The sequence below is a fragment of the Neofelis nebulosa genome, chromosome 4 (genome assembly GCF_028018385.1).
Source record: "Neofelis nebulosa isolate mNeoNeb1 chromosome 4, mNeoNeb1.pri, whole genome shotgun sequence".
Classification (NCBI taxonomy): domain Eukaryota; kingdom Metazoa; phylum Chordata; class Mammalia; order Carnivora; family Felidae; genus Neofelis; species Neofelis nebulosa.
In genome coordinates this window covers 25006968-25026516 of record NC_080785.1, presented here as the reverse complement: position 1 = coordinate 25026516, position 19549 = coordinate 25006968, and the positions used below count along the sequence as shown (strand labels likewise).

Genomic DNA, 19549 nt, shown 5'->3' with positions numbered 1-19549 from the left:
ACTCTGTTCCTTTGCATCAAGAGTGATGATATTCTCTGGGGTGCCTGGATGGCTCAGTCAGTTAAGCGTCCGACTTTGGCTTGGATCATGATCTCACAGTTCGTGAGCTCGAGCCCCACGCCGGGTTCTGTGCTGACAGCTCAGAGCCTGGAGCCTGCTTCAGATTCTGTCTCCTTCTCTCTCTGCCCCTCCCCTGCTGGTACTCTGCCTCTCTCTCTCAAAAATAAACAAACATTTAAAAAAAAAAAGAGTGCTAAGATTCTAATCCTGTGGTGTTGAGGCAATGGAGGTAATCTCAGTGTTCTCACCTGTCTTTGCAAAGTTCATGTTTTTACTTCTAGTAGGGAGATAGTAACATCTCATACATGAGATTTTCAAACTTTGCTGTTTAAAGAAAGGAAAGTGTTGGGGCGCCTGGGTGGCTCAGTCGGTTAAGCATCTGATTCTTGGTTTCAGCTCAGGTTATGATCTCACGGTTTCAAGAGTTCAAATCCCAGGTCAGGCTCTGCACTGGCAGCGTGGAGTTTGCTTGGGATTCTCTCTCCTTCTCTCTTTGCCCCTCCCCCAACTCATGCTGTCTCTGTCTCTCTCAAATGTATAAACAAACTAAAAAAAAGAAAAAGAAAAAGGAAGAAAGAAAAAAAAGAAAAAAATGTTTTCCAATGATTGGAATGGGATTCCTCTCCAATACTGTGGCTTCTAGAAGCACCCTAGAAAGCTGAGTTTTCATCCCTCTTCTGCCCTGTTACTGTATGTATGTGGACATATACTCCCTTTTCCTGTCTGGTGATGATTTCTGTCCATTATCAACACTGCTTGGCTTTGCCATATTTGTACTGCTGCTTCTGTGAGGAGCAGGCTGTGTTCTGCCCCACTGCTTCCTTTCTCCTGGCTGGCCGGAGCACCAGCCTGCTTTTGTGAGAAAGCAGCTATTAAGCAGACACAGCAGGAGAAAGTTTAGAAGTCAGGAGTTTCATTCCTTGCCTAATGAAAAGGGATGTTGAGCTGTGGTTGCAGCCTGCAGGGAGAGGGAGAGGGAGTGGGAGTGTGGGGAGGGGAGTCAGGTGTTTGCTCTGTGGAGTAGGTTTCAGTGGAAGCAAACCTGTTATTTCACTACCGTCCCAGGTCTCAAAGACCTATCCCAGGGAAACCTGGTCACATGATATGCAGGGAGGCCCCACTGAGAGGTAGTGACAGAGCAGTGGAAGCTGAATCTCCCCTTCATTTACCATTTATGCAGTGGTTAACAGGCAGTCATGTCACTGTCCTTAGAATCCTGTAACAAGATGTATGTTCTATGTCCTTCGGCAAAGAACCGTGGCAAGCCCGCTACTCTTGGTGTTTGCTCCTTTCCTCTTTGAGGCGCATACATGAATTTCTACACTGGGCACTTTCCCCAGATGCTCTCCTGAGAAGCTCTTGCTGTGGCATCAGGCTTGTCTGCAGGGATGCCTCCCAGGTCATTTCTGGAGCAGTTTGAGAACAGGAGCCAAAGCAGCCTCAGCACAGGGAAGGAGACCCAAGCTGTATTAGACCATGTAGCTAATTTCTCAGAGAACCCTTATACTTTGCAGCCTGGGTCTGGTGCACCACATCCGCTTTAGAGTGCTTCCTAGGTGGGCATTATTTGACTCAGTGTTTACAAATTCTTAACTTTCATTTTGCCACTGTTTTCTTAAGAGCTAAGAGAACTGTTGCTCAGTTTATATATAATGATGTTAAAATACTGCTTTCTTGCTGCCTCTTGAATGTGCCTGAAACTGATCTAATTTAGCACTCATAAATCTGGTAAGATTAAGCCTTTGAAGATTTTTCCAAAATCAATGTCTAAATGCAAATAAATATCTGATAGGTAGAACATAAAGTTTTTCTTTTTTTCAAAAATTTTTATTAATACTTAATTCTAAAGAATTTTTTTGTTTTTTTTTTAATGTTTAATTTTTGAGAGAGAGAGAGAGAGAGAGAGAGAGAGACAAAGCATGAGCTTTGGAGCAGAGAGAGAAAATGGAGACACAGAATCCGAAGCAGGCTCCAGGCTCTGAGTTGGCAGCACAGAGCCTGATGTGGAGCTTGAACTCATGGATTGTGAGTTGATGACCTGAGCCAAAGTCTGACACTTAACTGAGCCACCCAGGCGCCCCAAGAATTTTGGTTTTTAAATGTCATATGTACACTATTATTCATGTGTTCTGGCTTTAGAGTACTATTTTTTCTCCCTCAAGCATGCTGAATCTTGGTTAAGTCCTGGATTTCTGCTTTGGGCACAAAACTACTTTGGGGTCACTAAAGGAAAACAGAATTTTTGGTTTATCACCTCACTGCTTTTGCCTCGAGAACCTTTGTTTTCTAACTTACTGCCCAGGCCGTGTTCTTTTTTCCTTGTAGTTTATGAAATGCTCTCCAGCCCCCTTGAAAGGCCACAAGTTCAGCCGTGCTGTCACATGAACCCGTCTGTTTATAGGGCAGGTCCATTTATTTTGGTTGTCCTTGTTGTTAGAAGAGGATAAGGCTGTAGGCATTTTGTGGCCCCAGAGGACTTGCAGAAGGCTTAGCAGGCCTCGCCTTAAAGGAAGGTGAGTTATAATCAGGGCTTGCCTGAGCTTGCCTCGCCTCACTGAGGCTTCTTGTTCTTAAGGCTGCTCCTTTGAGTGTATGGTAGCAAAATGAGGAGAGCCTGTTGGGGGCAGAGGCTGTATGCTGGGCTTTGTGGGGTAGAAGAGTCACGTTTGTTGCTGGCTTGAAGCCACTGATTTTCCATATAACCATCCTCCTGTCCTCGGCCATTAGATTGCAAATCCCAAGGTTCTAGAAGCACAGCTTGAAAACCAGCCCCGTTGTGGTCACTTAACACATTCCCTAAACTATAAATTACTGGACTAATTTGCAAATGGAAAATTCTGACCCATTTGCAATTTCTAAGGCTGAAGCCCTGGATTCAAGTTCAAGAAGAGCCTTGGGAATTCAGGGGAACAATGAAGCGCTTTCATTCAGTTAGCAGCGCAGGTCAGAGTGACTGTTCTGCTTTGCTTTTCCTGTTCAACATCTGTACTTTAATTTCTTACCCTCTTCATGGAATAGAAAGTATAGACGGTAAGGAAACCATTGTTCTTTCGGAATAGAAGGCATTTCAGATTAGTTGAATGGGAGATCCCCAGGGTTGGAGGAAGGGGCAAGTGGTGGATGGTAACAGCTCAAGTATATAAGAACTAAGACAATGCCACTTTGCACAGAGAAACAGCCACCCCATTTGATTAGTGTGATTTAAAAGTTAGGACCTAAAAGTAACCCCTGCTGAGTGCTGGCCTTTGCTTCTTGTCATTAATAAGTGACAACCTGAGTGGGGGAAGGTCCACTGTGGTTGCTGGTGTGTAGTGTGAAGGTCCAACATACTTGTCCTGGTCTGGGCAGTTTTCTCTGCACTTTGGAATTCAAAAACTCTAAAAAGGCTAGTCTGCAGAGTGGGTACACCCCCAAATCTCTACTTTTTATTCTCTAAACTCAAAAATGTTACTTGCTTTGGCCTGGAGTCTGGCAGTAGAGAGATAGGTCTTATCTAATAGTGTAGCGAGGTCTTGTTCCCTGGTCCTTCACTGTTACATGAGTGATCACACCCAGTGATGCTTAGGCTTCTGTCTCTGAAGCTACCACTCAAGGGATTAGGAGGTAAAAGATGAGAGATTGCAGCAAACCAACCAGTGGTCAGATGTGTGACAGAGTCCCCTGCTAAATCCGGTTATTATAACCTGTAACTGATTTAAAATGAGGCTTAATGTCAATTATGTAGCCTTTGCTAATTTTCCCCCACTGTTAGAAATGACTTCTGTACAGTGTTTCTTCATTCAGGGCAACTTATCTTTTTACCTGGGAGGAACTTATTTCCATTAGAATTGGAACACTAGCTGCATATTTTGCATTTAAAATGTTTCGTGTGATTAAACGCAGAGAGAAACATTATTACTTCTGTTTCTTAGGAGTGTGCTCTTCCAACTGATTCTTCTTTTGTGCCTGGAACAATGCCTTTAATTTGGAAACAAGTTCAGGAGCTCTTTCTGATTACCAGTCACACCGTTAGCTGAAACTAGCCGCCAACTACTTGTAACTGGGCTTAGCAGAGCAGGCTTGTCTTCTCCCCTCCACCAAACGCTCCTGCGGAGACCAGCTCCTCAGCAGTGTGCAGTGTGACTTGTGTGGTGATAGACCCTCCATGTGAATGACCTCTCTTCTCACCCCTTTTTCCCGCCCTCCTACCCCTTCCTGATGTGATTTGTATATTAATCGGGTTGTCTCTTCTTCCTTTACAGAGCTATTAAGAATGGCAAAGGACTGCATAGCAAGAAGGAAGTGCCTATCCACCGTGTCGCAGACATATCTGGGGTGAGTTGTGTCCCTGAATAGAGCTGTGTGGCTCAGAGGCGCCAAGAGCTTGGCTGCTTACTCACCAAAGGACTTCAGCTTATGTGTTTTCTGTAGCTCATTTGTTTTTAGACACAGAATGTGAATTTTTCCAGGGCTGCTGCTTATCATCTATGGAGATCCTGTTTTATATTCTGAAAAGGCAGAATTCATACTAGGGCATAAAACCTCCGTCTGTCTCTTCACCTGAATTGGTACTGTCTTGCTTTTCCATTTTGTTTTAATGATTAGGAGATATTAGAAGATATTTCTTCCCAATTGTAGTAAAAAAAAAAAAAAAAAAAATTACCTCCTTTTTAAATCCCTGTTTAATTCCCCAGATGACTGGAAAGTCTTACTGGGAAAAGGTCAAGTGTAGATTTTAGGACAGCCTTAAAAATTAGTTGTCATCTCCTTATGGCTTCTTTTCCCTCCGGTTGCTTCGAAATGGGAGGAAGGTGTGTGCTTCCTGTGAGCTAATACACACAGATGACACAGAAGGATGGAAGGCACGAATACTTTTGAGCTCCCAGAGGGCTGTGTCCAAATGACTACTCAGTGAATAGGACTTTACCCTTGCACGTTTAGGATCTCTTGACTGAAGAAGATACCTTTGTTAGTTGAGATGGTTTATTCATTTATTCAACAAGTATTTGGAGGGGCGCCTGGGTGGCTCAGTCGGTTAAGCGGCCGACTTTGGCTCAGGTCATGATCTCACAGCCCGTGAGTTCGAGCCCCGCGTCGGGCTCTGTGCTGACAGCTCAGAGCCTGGAGCCTGTTTCAGATTCTGCGTCTCCCTCTCTCTGACCCTCCCCCGTTCATGCGCTGTCTCTCTCTCTGTCTCAAAAATAAAATAAACGTTAAAAAAAAAAATTTAAAAAAAAAAACCAAGTATTTGAATACCTGCTGTGTCTGAACTGCTCTGAGCACTTAAGGATGTAACAATGAACAAAACTGATAAAAGTCCTTACCTGCAAGTGGGAAAGGGAAACAGCAGTGTCAGGTAGCAGCAATGAAGAGAAACGGAACTGGGTAAGGGAAGAGTGAATGGCTCAGGTGTGGATTTCATCAGGTGCCCAGGGAAAGTTCGTTGGCTCATCACTTCACCTTCTGCTCTTGGGACACACACCGTCCATTTCAACTCCACAGTAACTTAACAGTTAAGGAGGGGATCCAGGTCATGTATAGGGGGCATCACATCGCCCAGGGGAGATGACAGAGGAGCAGCTAGTAAATCTTAGCTTGCATTCTCAGGGAGCTTGCCTTGGGCACCCAGAAGAAAATACTCCTATAAACAAGCTTCTAGATCACAGCCTAGCCCACAGCAGTGATGGATTAGAGTGTATTATCTTCTTGTTATGTCGTGTTCCCAAGCCTGGCTGAGACTTTGCTTGTTGTTCCTTGTGATTGTGTATTATAAATGTGTCTGGCCAGCAGTCCCTTGCCTAGGTATAGCAGTACCACGTTCATTTTAGGCACTGGTATCCGTTGAGCTTTTCTTACTCTGTAACCAGTCACTGCAGACTGCAGAGTAAATAGTGTTCCCTGTGTTGAGTAGACTTCTGTTAAAAAGTTGTGCCTCTGCTTAATGAGTGAGGTATGTTGATACACGTTCTTCGTAGCCAAGATTCCTCTGAAGCCCAGAAACCTGGTGGCTAAGGTGTATCTGCTAAGGCTCCTTGTGAACAGGTGTGATTCCTGGCGTGCTGGTATTAGGCCTGTTTTCCCTGTGGCTTACCTTGCTGAGTTATTGTCGGCATATGTAATAATTGCTGCATGTGTCTCTTGTGGCATTCTCAACAATATTTTCCTTAACATTCTTTTGTTGAAGATGTTGGAGTAATCAAAGGGCAATTTTTTGGCTGTTCAACTGCAGGGAGAAAGGAGTTATAAATAATTGTTTTGGAAAACACAGTGGTGACTCCTTTATACCCGGGCCAGATGTGCCCATCCAGAAACTTATGTCAGCTCTACACTTCGAGGCTTTCTGGAAGATGAATTAAACCTTGGGGATATTGTTCCCTTTTGGCCTGTGGAGTTCATGTTCTTGCTCAGATTTCCCACTGGCAGTGAGGTAAAGTCCTCGGCAGGTATTTGAGATGGAGGCACATTTGCTTCAGGGCTGTGCTTTTGGCACCTGCCAGCGTAGTGTCCTAATGATGTTTATTGCCATCTTTAAATCTCATGTTTATACCTTGTTGTGTTTTGGTGTTTTCTTGTGTTTTCCTTTTTGCAGCAACGGTCTTAATGAAACTTGTCTTCATTTTTTTTCTTCCTATTTTTTCGCTCCCCCCTTCCCAACTATAGCTCATTTTTATACACATCTTTATTTTCTTTTCTGTATTGATATTGGAGAATTGGTTTGTTCTTACGTTATTTAAAAATACATGTGAGTTACATCTCCCTCAGTTACCGCATAAATAAAAAAAAAAGAGAAAGCTTGAACAAGTGGGAGAAAGTGAAAAGGCTGTTCCATTTAAATAGATGTCAGAATGACCTTGTCTGCCTCCATCACACATGATTCAGCTCTGAGTACAGGCTTTTTTTTTTTTTTTTAAGTGCCCTCTGTAATAGAGGAGTTTTTCTCTGTTTCTAACCTCCTCTTCTTTCCGTCACCGTGTTGTGTTAAGTATGTGTGTATGTTGGGTTCCCTTGTGCCCTTTAAGTGAGATGAATGGCTTTTCAGCTTCCTGAAGCATGTTGGCCACGTTACTGTCCAACCGACAGGTGAGTGCATAGGGTCAGACAGGCAGATAGCTTACAGGTGGATCAAGACAAAACACCCCCAATAAGGGCAATGAAATACACGCGTGTATAATGGTTTTGTAAGAGTTTCTGAATCTTTTTTTTTTTCTTTTTTCTTTTTAACTGGGTCTCTTTACCTTTCATTGCTCCCCCTCTTAGTTGCAGGTCATGATAAATGGAAGTGTTTGTTGAGGTGATCAGACATGCAATATACTGCCAAAATAGCTTAGTATGATCCGATATGTATGCATAATGCCTTTTCTCATCCCAGTACACATCCTTGGAATGAAAAGAAAAGACATATATAAGCTCATCACATTTTGTCTCCTAAACACACCCAAGAAATGTGCTATACAGAAGATGTTGCGTCATGATGAAATTTGTTCTAGGCTTCATGGTCTCCAGCTTTTAGCATTGAGTTTCTCCCATTGTCCATACCTCTTCTCTTACATTTTCAGAGATGGTTTCATCGTGTAAAAGTCCAGAGAGTATCTTAACAGGCCTTGTATGAAGACTCAGCATGTGTAAGGCTACTTGGCTGACTTCCTGTGGTGGGAAGGGAGTAATCCCAGCACAGGAGTGGGAAGAAGAGTGTCTGCTTTGGGCAGAGAGACACTGGCCTCTGGGCAATGAAGCCAGGAGGACTTTTCGTATCTGCTCCTTCCCGGGGCTGGACTGGATGCCTGCCTAGTGGCTACTTGACATGTTTTTCAACTTTGTGTTGTGCTCCACCATTAGAGCCTCTTGTACCGCTTCCCATATTGTGACCTTGTTATGGTTTTTTGATTTTTGTAAAATGTTGTTAGCTCCCAACTTTTGGGTGGTTCTTTTCTCTGTTGTTTTTTGTTAATACGGGGATTCTTGCCATTAATGTCAGCGGAGTGCTGTATTTTCCACAAGGTACACGCATCTGTGGATACCACCAACGGAGTGAACCTTACCTTTTGGACAGGGGTTTGTTAAACTTGGCTTTTCTGCATCATTTGCATCTGGTTTCAGGGTAACCACTAAGGTAAAAAATATGGCCAGTCTGGTAATTTGGATCCTGAAGAAATTACTAGTTTCCTTTATTTCTCATTTTTCAAGATGAAGGAAGTGTGGTATTTTAAGTCATTGTTGTCCTTTCTGTAATCCTCTGGTTTCCCTGGAGGCCAGGATGTTCCTATGAATTTGAAACCAACTAAGAATTTGACAGACTTGGCACTAGATCTGATTTGATTTGGAGGATGGTTACGTGGTGGTTATTTCACTTCATAGGTTCGTGTTTTTATTCTTTGAGGGGTTTGTTTTTCCTTGATCCCATCTCCGCTCCCTCCCTCACCGGCAGACAAAAGTTGGGATGTGCGTGTCAGTGGAATATAAGGCTGTTTCTTATCTGAGGTTTGTTATTGTTTTTGCTGTAGCCTGCTCTGTAATAAATACGATCTCCTGCAGATACAGAATGTAAAACAGGCAATAAAATGGGGCTGGTGCATGGCTTACTGTTGTTCTGGTAAATCAGACAAATCAATTACAGTTCTGAGGAGCTCCCCACTCCTCAGGTTGCAGCCAGCACACTACTTCTTCCTGCGCACCCCCCCCCCCCCCCAACTCCTTTTCCGTTTGTGCGGGACCAGTACTCAGTGAGTCACACTGTCTGTTTCCTCTTCCTCCATTTCCTGCCGTGTCTGTTCTTTCCTCTCTGGTGTGTGAGGAGTCTGGAACTCTGTTGACAGTCGTGCAAGATGACAGAGCCTGGGCCAGCCTCCTGTCCTCTCCGGTTGTACTTCTGCAGGTCCCTGGGTAGAGTTTCCCTTCTCTGAATGTCTCTGCCTCTTCATGATATGGGGTCATGGCAAGTCCTCTGTTCATATGGCTGTTGTTTGCTCTCCTTCCTTGCCTTCAGTAAAGCCCTGTGTCTTTTTTTTTCTGTTAGCTGCTGCTGTGTTCACTTGGACTTTGGTTCCTTGCTCATGTTACACACGCACTTTCTTATAACCTCCTCTCTCCATGATGATTTCGTTGGACGTGCATAATATTAATGATAAGAATTTCCTTAAAGCAGGGGCCTGGAATGATCCAAAGACTAGCTCTGGGGGTAGGAGGTAGAGGGTGAAATTTGGGGGTCCCTCTTGCTGTTCATTTCATCGTGAAATGAACACTTGGGGAATTGGCCAATGAGATTCTAACTTGCAAATATAAAGGATCAAAGTGTTCCTTTAAAATAAATAAATCAGATTTTTTTCCAGCATCTCCTCCTGACCTTTCCCATCAGCTCCTAGTTTTTCAGTGCCTTTTTGTACTTGAATAGCACTGTCCTCTTTCCCTTGGGCTATTTAAGCTATCCTCCTTTTGTAAAACACTAGGGTCTCTTTAAAGAAGTAATCTTTCCCTAACTACCCATGGTGTTGGGCATCAGTGGAAGAGGTAAATAATAATATTCTTTTTGGCTAAAGAGAAGTTAAAACTGGTTTGTCCACTAAGAAGGTGAAAGCCGCTCCCATCACCCAGAGACTTTGTTAGTTAGGTCTGTGTTAAATTAGTTTCCCTTTCATGTCTTACTGGCCCACGTTGTTTAGATGGTATTCTTGTATTATTCCAGTCTTTTACAGCTACCTTTCTGTTCTGTCTCATCACTGTACCTTAATGGCACCATTGCTCATTTCTTGTTTGTTTTTTGTTTCAATAGCCCTTCCCGCTTTTACTCTCCCTTAGCCTCGAATTTCGTTCTGATGTCCCTTTTATACCAACCACACAAGGCCAAGGCCTATGGTTCTGCCCCGTGGGCTTCTGTGACCTGGAGGGTTGCTTAGCACTAGAGCTCTATTCACACGTAGCCATGGCCCCACAGCTGGGCTCTGCATTTGCCACCCTGGGGAAATCCCATAGATACCCTCCCTGTCTGCTGAACTTGTTCTCTAGAGCAAGCATGATACGCTCCGTAAATATGATGGCCCCTTGTGGGGAAGCCATGATTAGTCCTGGCGGTGGGTTCCCACAATTGTTTTCTCGCATCTCTCCTGTATATTTGGAAGCTCGAGTTGTTGCCAGTTTAGGGGAAGGCACTACTCCTCTGTCCCCTTCTTCCCCTGTTCCCATTCAAGGTTCTTGAACTTCAAGTGGACTGCAGTATGCTGCTCACTGACTTGGATTCTCGCAGCACAGAAACCTGTACCGCAGCCTCCACAGCACAAGGTACCTGTGATCCCAGAGTGGCAGCTACTCTAGAAGTGTCTCAGCTACTAAGGAAGCGAAGGGTCTTTTCTTTTCTCTTCACCTTTTTCCTCTCCTCCCCTCCAGAGATGGATGTTGTTAAGGTGACCTTGATTGTGTCAGGGTAGTTGGCTTCAGCTAGCTGCTCTCCCTAACAGTTGAGGGCATCGCTTCATTGTCTTTTGTCCATTGTCCCTTTCAGCCATAGTCCTGTGTGGCCACTTCAGGTTTTTTGAAGCTCTCTATTCAAACTCCCCAGAACTGCAGGGGTGTCCCCTTCTCCTTCTAATGAAATTCAAAAGCAGTGGGCATCGGAGAGAAGCCTTTCTCAAATTGAACAAGTTTCTCAATAAAAACCTGGAAAGAAATGCTGGAATTGTTTCAAGACTGTATTTCAGCATTTAGCAGTTTGTGATGTTATGTTTAAGGCACCTCCTTTGACCAATTTAATCCACCTTTCACTGAGTTCTGTTCCTTTTATGTGTGCATCCATGGTTTTGTTAGTGGCGATAAGTTTTTTTTGTTTTTTGTTTGTTTGTTTGTTTTGCACCATAGGGCACTAAATTTAGGACGTAGTATCTCACCTCCTTTAGTTGAGAGTGTCAGGAGAGATTGTTAAAGACTTTGGGACAGGCACAACGATTACTCAGTATTCTTTCACTGGAATGCTGAGTTCTGCCTGGTAATTCCTTTGGGGTTATCTGATTCTGTCAAGTCTGCTCCTTTGTAGCTGGGCTGTTTTGTACCTCTGCGGAGAGAGAATGTAACTTGTGAAGGCCTGAGGTAATGCAAATGATTTCATTCTTGTACAGATGTGGTCCTGTACATATGACACAATTGATTTCTACCCTGTAAGAGAAGTGGTTTCAAATGTTACATTTTCACCCTGTGGTCTTTCACTCTACAGTTTTGAGTCTTTAGAAAATTAATCTCGACATCCTAGTTGCGTATGTTTATCCAGTCCTCAGAAACTCTTTTGAGTAAGTTGTAATGTCTTATTGGTTCCCTCATTAATTAGTGGGTAAAAATAAAATACTTGATGTTTTCATTGTATATTTGTATTAAAGTCATGATTTTCCCTTTTTGAAAACTATTCTTTCAAGAGGGAAAGCAGTTGCAGAAACGAGAGAAATTAAAAAAAAATTTATAAATTGGGCATTAAGAGATCAATTATGTGCTTTGAAAAGTCTTTGTTTTATTACCTGCTGTATACCTAGAAATGTGAAGTGTCCTTTGGTTGTGAAAGTAATTTGTTTAAAAAAGTTCTAAAGTGAATGTCTCTTTCATCTACAGAATGCCTGGTTCCATGCCTGTACCTTACTTGGCCTACCATTTTGTTCACCAGTAGGCTTTTCTTATAGAAATTTCAGGCAGCATGGCCAGTTGAGGTGTAGAGATTGGACATTGAAGACAGGGCACAGTTTGACATTTGCTGAGTGTGTCCCAGCTGTGCAATTCAACACCTCTGAAGAAATGTTTGATCAAGTGACTTGCCCAGAGGTGGAACACTGTCAAAGACAGTCATTCTTTATTTGTTGCTTCTGAGAGTAAAGTTTCTTCTTTCCAAAATAATCACACTTGATATGTCACTGCACTGAATTCTGTTTTCAGGAAGTTTTCTGCCACAGATTTTTCTAGTTCCCTTCTGATTCCTTAGTTAACTTATGACTTAACACATAGGAATGCATGCAACTGAGCCTCTTAGAAGCAGGGTCCTAGCCTTCAATCAAGTGTCCTGAGCTATAATAATGACTTTTTACTTTCTTCCTTTGTTCAACAGAAGGAGAAAGGGAATTGAGGAAGTTCAGGAGCACTTTTTTCCAAACAAAATGACTTCTCTTTCCAAAGGGAGTGGCCTGGAGCCTAGATTTGGCTATCACTGGTTCATGCTCTCGAGTTTTCCCATTCTCTGGGTGCATGTGGATCTTGTTCTTTGATTCTATTTCATGGATCCAAATTGGTTAAATGAGCCCATTACAGGCTTGGCTAAATGCATGTTAGCATATTTTGAAGGCAGTTGATAGAATTTTTGCTTCCCAGGTTCAGGTGTATGGTTGGGTTGTCTCCTCTGTCCCATGGCTGCTGAGTGATGTGATAGATCTTGAAATGTTTCTGCCCAGCCCTGGCTTCACTCTCCACTTCCCCATCATAACACTACTTAGCCCTAGATTGAACTCATTTTGCCCTGTGGCTGTTGCTTATATAAACATCTCAAAGTAAGTCATTTTTACTAACATAGACAATTGTGCTTACTCGTATTTTAAGGCTTTATTTAGCACGCTTCTAACATATTCCCTAGAGAATATGTCGTACAGAATTTTGGACACTCTTTGCAGTGTTGACGTCCAGATAAATATCCTTGAATCAGGGCTCAGGCTCGGCTTGAAATTACCTAGTAATTTTGTGCCTCAGTTCTTTAGGAAATGGTGTTTTCAGGAAGAAATGATAAAAATTCCTAATACGGTATCAGCTCTGGGAGGTGTCTGAGAATATAAGCTATTACCAAGGTTCTGAATTTGTTGTTCTGTTGATAATACATTACTGCAGCATGTCCAGATACTTTACCCACTGTAGAGACCGTTTATTTTCCTTTACGTCATATGCAGTCTATCCCTGTTTCAGTTTCTCCATTCCGACTGACTTTGTTATTAATTGGCATTTCTTGAACAGCATTTCTTCTTCTGGGAGTGCTGTCTCTTCTCTTCTCCTGACCATGCCTTTCTCCTCTTCCACGGTATCTCTTTTCTCCCAGGCAGTTTCCCCTTTTTATCCTCACTGCCTTCTGATCATGCCTTTCTTTAGCATTTCCATAATCACTCATTACCATGATATTGTGTTTGTTGGTGTATCGATTGTTAGCTATTCTCAACCTGACGCGTGCAGTGGTTTTCCTCACTCGTTTCTAAACTCCTAAGAAGGGAGATCTTTTTTGCATCTCTTCACAGAGCCTAGTTTAGATTTGATTTGCCAAGCAGTGACCTAAAGCAGTATGATACTGTTTTGGGAAAAATATGTGACCCTGGCTACTAGGTATAAGGTTAACTGTGGTGGTTAGTACCTAGACAGGCTAGTAGCAAGAGTACAGATTTATTAGAATATAGTGACGCTATGGAGTCACGAGCAGTAGCATGGGTCCAGTATCTGATCGCCCAAGCTCCAATCCTGGCTCCATTCTTATTACTTTGCCACCTTGAGGAAGTTATTTAACCCCTCCATGCTGTGGTTTTTCCACTGTAAAGTGAATAATGCCCTTACCTCAATAGGTCACCGTGTGATTGAATGTGTTAACCCATGCAGAGTACTTACAGCAGTTGACGCAATGAGAGCTCAGCAGAGGGCAGTGGTTCACATGGTGGTGGTGATTATTATTAAATTGTTGAGCATGCTGTTGAGCCTATAGAAAGTCCTCTATAGAAGATAACTACCGTCATCATCATCAGTTGTATTCTAAACCCTTATCCAGTTCAAGTCCCAGATCATAGCCCTCCCTCTTCTGAGTTCTTTTACCGCCTCTTTATCTTTTGAGACATTTAACATATGCCACCTGGCCTGTTTTTTAAGTGCATTTGTCATGTTGAGTCAGTGAATGAGTGATCAAACACTAAGTATTATATTGAGTGCTTCTTATGTGTCAGACACAATGCTGGGTGTTGAGGACATAACATTGAACAAGACAGTTACAGTCCTTATAAGATGTACATGATTCTTTCTATAATTACAGTTGTGCTGGTAGTGAGTATGTGTGCTCAGGGCCATAGCTTATTCAGTGTGGTCAGAAAAAATCTTTTAAGTGATTTAAAAATGAGGCCTTTTAAGTGATTTAAAAATGGGGTGTCTGGGTGGCTCAGTCAGTTGAGCATCTGACTCTTGGTTTGGCTCAGGTCATGATCTCATGGGATCGAGCCCCACATTGGACTCTGCACCCCGAGCGTGGAGCCTGCTTGGGATTCTCTCTCCATCTCTCTCTCTCTCTCTCTCTCTCTCTCTCTCTCTCTGCCTCTCCCCCCTCTCAAAATTAATAAATAAACTCTAAAAATGAATGAGGCCTAAAGAAGGAGTTTTTCAAGGATCTTGTTCAGAGCTAAAGAATGAAGAAACTATGTACGGGAAAGTCCTGAGCTAGGAAGTTGCTGGGGTTCAAAAGGCAAGGCCATTATTGCTGAAATGTGAGGATTAAGGTGATAAATGATTGAAACATTTACAGTTGATGATCCTTGAGGAAAAATTTTGAAATTTCTCTGAAGAATCACGAGAAATCATTGACAATGGAGTGGAACAATGGAGTGGAGCGATTAGGTCAGCATTTTATAATTATATATCTTCCCCTCCCCCACCCCACTGCCCTCACCTTAGCTGATCTGTGGAGATAGACTTGAACCAAGAGTGGTGTTAGGATGCTGGTTACCAGGGGTAAACAACTGGGTGTCACAAGACAGTGGTCGAGGAGAGATAAAATTTGAGATCCAGTTTGGCGGTAGAACTGGTAGAACTTGACCATTGCTTGCATCAGGGCAGTGAAACTGGGTGTCATGTGTGAGCACCCTAAATGCTCTGAGTACAAATAACTGGCGATCGGTGGTGCTGCTTTCCCATGTGGTAAACATTGATGGTGCAGATTTGGGGGGAAAATTAAGAATTTTTGGACGTGTTAAAGTTGCGGTACCCATGAGCCATTCACATGGTCCAGATCCCTGAAAACTGGCCTGCGCTTCATGCGTGAACTTACAACTGTCGGGGATACACACACACACACACACACACAAAATTCCCAGAGAATATTAAGAGAAGAGTCCCTAGGCCAAGCCCCTTGTTTCCAAAATTTAAAGATCATACATGGTGGGGGGAGGTGGGGGGCATTACCTGCCAGAGAAACTTGAAAAGGTGGTTCCTGAGCTGTCAGAGGAAACTCCTAGAAACTGAGAGGAGAGAGCCTTACAACACAAGACTTGATTGTGCTGCTTCAAGGTCAAGAAAGATGAAGGTTGAGAACTGTCCAGTGGATTTAATAACACCAGTTACTGGTGATTTTAGAGCAGTTTCCGTGAAATGAATGGGCATAGGGAATAAGAGCTGATGTCCTCTTAACTGGACTATCCCCAGGAACAAGGTCTTACAGCTCTATGCTTTCACCTTTAGGAGTTTCCTAGGAATAGCAAATAGATAAATGTGTATAATGATGGTGTCTGTGTAGTTTTCAATCCGTGAGAAACGCAAAGCATTCATAATTACATATGCTCTCATAGAGAAAGACAGGACAGTGATGTGAGGTCCTCCAAATTTCTTCGGGTATCTTGATCAAAACTCTTTGAATTCTCTGCCATCACCCATGCATTCTGGGGTACATCGTTTCCATTGGTAGGTTAGATCCTTAGAGTCTTACTTCCAGAATCCCGATACAACATCCACATGTGATTACGTCATCCCAGGATTGCATAGTCACTAGGGTAGGCAGGGTTAAATCTGTAATTTTCTTTGGGAAGTATTAGAATTCTCCAGTACACTCAAAACACTACATTTCTTTCTTTCTTTCTTTTTTTTTTTTTTTCCTGAATGTTTATTTATTTGTAAGAGAGACAGAGAGACAGAGCATGAGTGGGGGAGAGGCAGAGAGAGAGGAAGACACAGAATCCGAAGTAGGCTCCAGAATCCGAGCTTTCAGCACACAGCCTGCTGCAGGGCTCGAACTCACGAACCGCAAGATCGTGGCCTGAGCCGAAGTTGGATGCTTAACCGATTAAGCAACCCAGGTGCCCCAAAACACTATGTTTCTAACTACCCTTTTCTAAAAGAGTAGTTTCATTATGACTTAAGCCTTTTATCACTTGAGAAAAATGTTGAATTTGGCTCAAAAACTGGAGAGACAGTTATCTGATCTGATTCAGCTCTGCCCAGATAAACTCACAATCAGCACTGAATGTTAATTTATTTTCTTTTGAAAACAAAAACTTACACATTTTTATACCACAAATTATGTGTCAAAATTTTTGGCTTTAAATGCAGCAAATATGTTGGGGTGCCTGGGTGGCTCAGTCGGTTAAGTGTCTGACTTCGGCTCAGGTCATGATCTCGCAGTTTGTGAGTTCGAGCCCTGCGTCGGGCTCTGTGCTGACCGCTCAGAGCCTGGAACCTGCTTCAGATTCTGTGTCTCCCTGTCTCTCTGCCGCTCTCCTGCTCACGCTCTGCCTCTCTCTGTCTCTCAATAATAAATAAACGTTAAAAAAAAATTAAATGCAGCAAATATAAATAAGGCAAAAGAAGAAAATGACCTGTACCACTACTCTAAAAATTGAAAATTTTCAATAAAAATACATCTATTTACCAAAATGTGGGTTTATGTTAAAATTTCTTTGTTTTATTCATAGTTTTTTTTTTAATTTTTTAAAATGTGTATTTACTTTTGAGAGAGAATGTGTGTGCAAGCAGGGGAAGGTCAGAGAGAGAGGGGGAGACACAGAATCCGAAGCAGACCCCAGGCTCTCAGTTGTCTGCACACAGTCCTAAGCAGGGCTCGAACTCACCAACCATGAGATCATGACCTGAGCTGAAGTTCTATGCTTAACCAACTGAGCCACCCAGGGGCCCCTAAAATTTTTTTTTCTGCCCACTTTGCCCCTTTTTTAAATGATGTAAGCTATTTTTAGGAGAGAAACTTCAGTGCCTTGAACAGTGCCTGGCACATAGTAGGTGCTTAATTACTTTTTCCAGTAAATTATATTTTTCCAAATGAATGTCTTTTTGAACATATTTTTAATTAATTTATTTATTTATTTTTAATTTTATTTATTTTGGGGAGAGTGCTAGCAGGGGAGGGTCAGAGAGAGGAGGGTGGAGGATCTGAAGCAGGCTCTACACTGACAGAAGTGAGCCCAGAGTGGGACTCGCGCTCATGAACTGCAGATCATGACCTGAGCCAAAGTAGGACATTTGACTGACTGAGCCACCCAGGTGCCCCTTGAACCATGCTTATAATGTCTACCTGGTGTTATGTCTTCTTGATACACTATAATTTACTTCATCAGCTTAAGATTCTGGGATATTTAGTTTATTTGGATTGTTTTTGCCTTTCGTAAACATTTGATTCCTTTAGCTAATTTATAGTCTGTAATTATTTTCTTAGAACAATCCCATCAATTAGAAACTTAAGCAAAAGGAGAGCATATAGTTTTTTTTAAACATTAGCATCTGTAAATCTTTTTTGAGTAAAATGATAGGTTTTTGGTTTGATACATTCTTCTTCAAAACACTGATCACCTGTCTTAATTATTAATAAATGTTTACTAGGGCACCTGAATGCACAGTCAGTTGAGTGTCTAACTCTTGATTTCGGCTCAGGTGATGATGTCACGGTTTTTGAGATCAAGGCCCGCTTCAGGCTCTGCACAGAGCGCTGAGCCTCCTTGGGATTCTCTCTCTCCCTTTCTCTGCCTCTCTCACTGAGAATAAATAAACATTTCAAAAAATAATAAACTTTTACCAAATTAGTTGCCATTTCTCTCTGTGTCTCAAAAACTAGAACTTTCTCTTCCACATTTAAAAATTATCTATTTTTGTTAACTCTTTTAAAATGTGGGTTTCAAGAAAACAAATTAGACCTAATAAAAAAAACTTTAAGATTCACTGGATCTAAATTGGTATGCCTCCAGGCAGAAATGTTCAATTTTAGTCCTCTAATTTTTTATAATATTTCTTTTGATTTTAAATTTTATGTCACAGGTTGCTGATTTTTTTCTGTCCCCTATTTTTTTCTGAAGTTCTTATCTCAGGTGGGGTAGAGTTTAGCATGCCATTAATTTCCTTACCCCTGAGTTCTTGATTTGCCCATGAAATGAAACCTGTGCTTCATTAGACTGTCTTTTAAATTCTTTACTCTGCACATAGTATTTTAATTATCTCTCAAGCCATTTTCTGCTTCTGTAATAAATTCTTATGTCTTGCCTATAGAGACTTTGGAAGTGATAAAAATTGATCTGAAACTTTTAAAGAAAAATATATTTCAAACCTGTTAGTTATTTTTTTTCAATGTTTATTTTTTGTGACAGAGAGAGACCACGTGTGAGCGAGGGAGGGGCAGAGGGAGAGGGAGACACAGAACCTGAAGCAGGCTCCAGGCTGTCAGCAAAGAGCCCGATGCAGGGCTCCAACTCACAGACTATAAGATCATGAGCTGAGCCAAAGTCGGACACTTAACCGATTGAGCCGCCCAGATGCCCCTGTTAGTCTTTGTTTTTAGTCGTGGTCTTATAATTGACATCCAGAACAGTAGACTGGTTGGTGTGCTTTGTTCTAGATTCTCATTGTCACTAGCCATGTGTAAGCTGTGTTTTTAGATCAGTTGCATGTCCTTTTTCCAAAAATGTTCAGGATGTCTACTGTGGTTTTCCTATAAAAAGAGTCATCACTTCATTCTTAGAAAAGTAACAGCACAGTGTTTTTTTAATGTAAATGGTCTTTTTCTGTTATCATTGGTTGTGCTTATTTTTACCAGTTTAAAATAGAAATGGCACCTTTATATTTTTAAATAAATTTAATACTTTATTACAAATTAGATGTCTACAATTCGGATAAATAACATGTTTTTTTGAGAAACATTTAACCTGAAAATAATTGGAAGATAAGTCTTCCAGTGTGTTAAGCTCCTCTAGATACCTTATTACTATGCTGATGGGTAATGAAAGGAATTTATCTGTTGACTCAGAGTACTTATGAAGAGAATAGTGTTTCAAATGAGCAATACTATATTTACTTACCGGACCTCAGACAGTGAAGACATTTTTATGAAATACAATTTTTATTATTATTATTATTATTATTTTAATAGAAAGGAAGTAAACCAGGAAAGAGGAAGTTGTGGATCTAGAAAATACAACCCAGGATAGGATGTGAAGGGAATTTCCAGGGTCTTGGTGAAGAGAAGACCCAGGACATCCGTTGTGCCGCAGGCCCCACAGGCCACCTTGTAGAAGTCAGCAGGAGGAAGGAGGGGAGCATGCGGGGGGGGGGGGGGGGGGCTGTAATGTAACAAAGTCTTAATGAACACTGAATATCAATTTAAGAAAAATCGTAATAATTTGTTGGGAAGTTAGAATATGGAGAAGTGGGAAAAGGGGTTGTTCGGGATGGGGGAAAGAAGGTGGGGTTTATTTTAGAAACTTTTCTGGACCTCACAAATTCCAAATGATAAGTTTGAGATAGTTCTGTGGACCGGCAGACTTGAGGAAGG

At 42.0% G+C, this 19549-nt stretch overlaps 1 protein-coding gene across 1 annotated transcript in view; it reads left to right on the top strand.

Moving 5' to 3' along the window:
- SND1 (staphylococcal nuclease and tudor domain containing 1) overlaps positions 1–19549 on the top strand; it is a 425421-nt gene that overhangs the window by 246542 nt on the left and 159330 nt on the right. The window contains exon 14 of the mRNA XM_058724394.1: positions 4302–4374. Coding sequence (XP_058580377.1) covers positions 4302–4374 — 73 coding nt within the window. The remainder of the gene's footprint in view (positions 1–4301; positions 4375–19549) is intronic.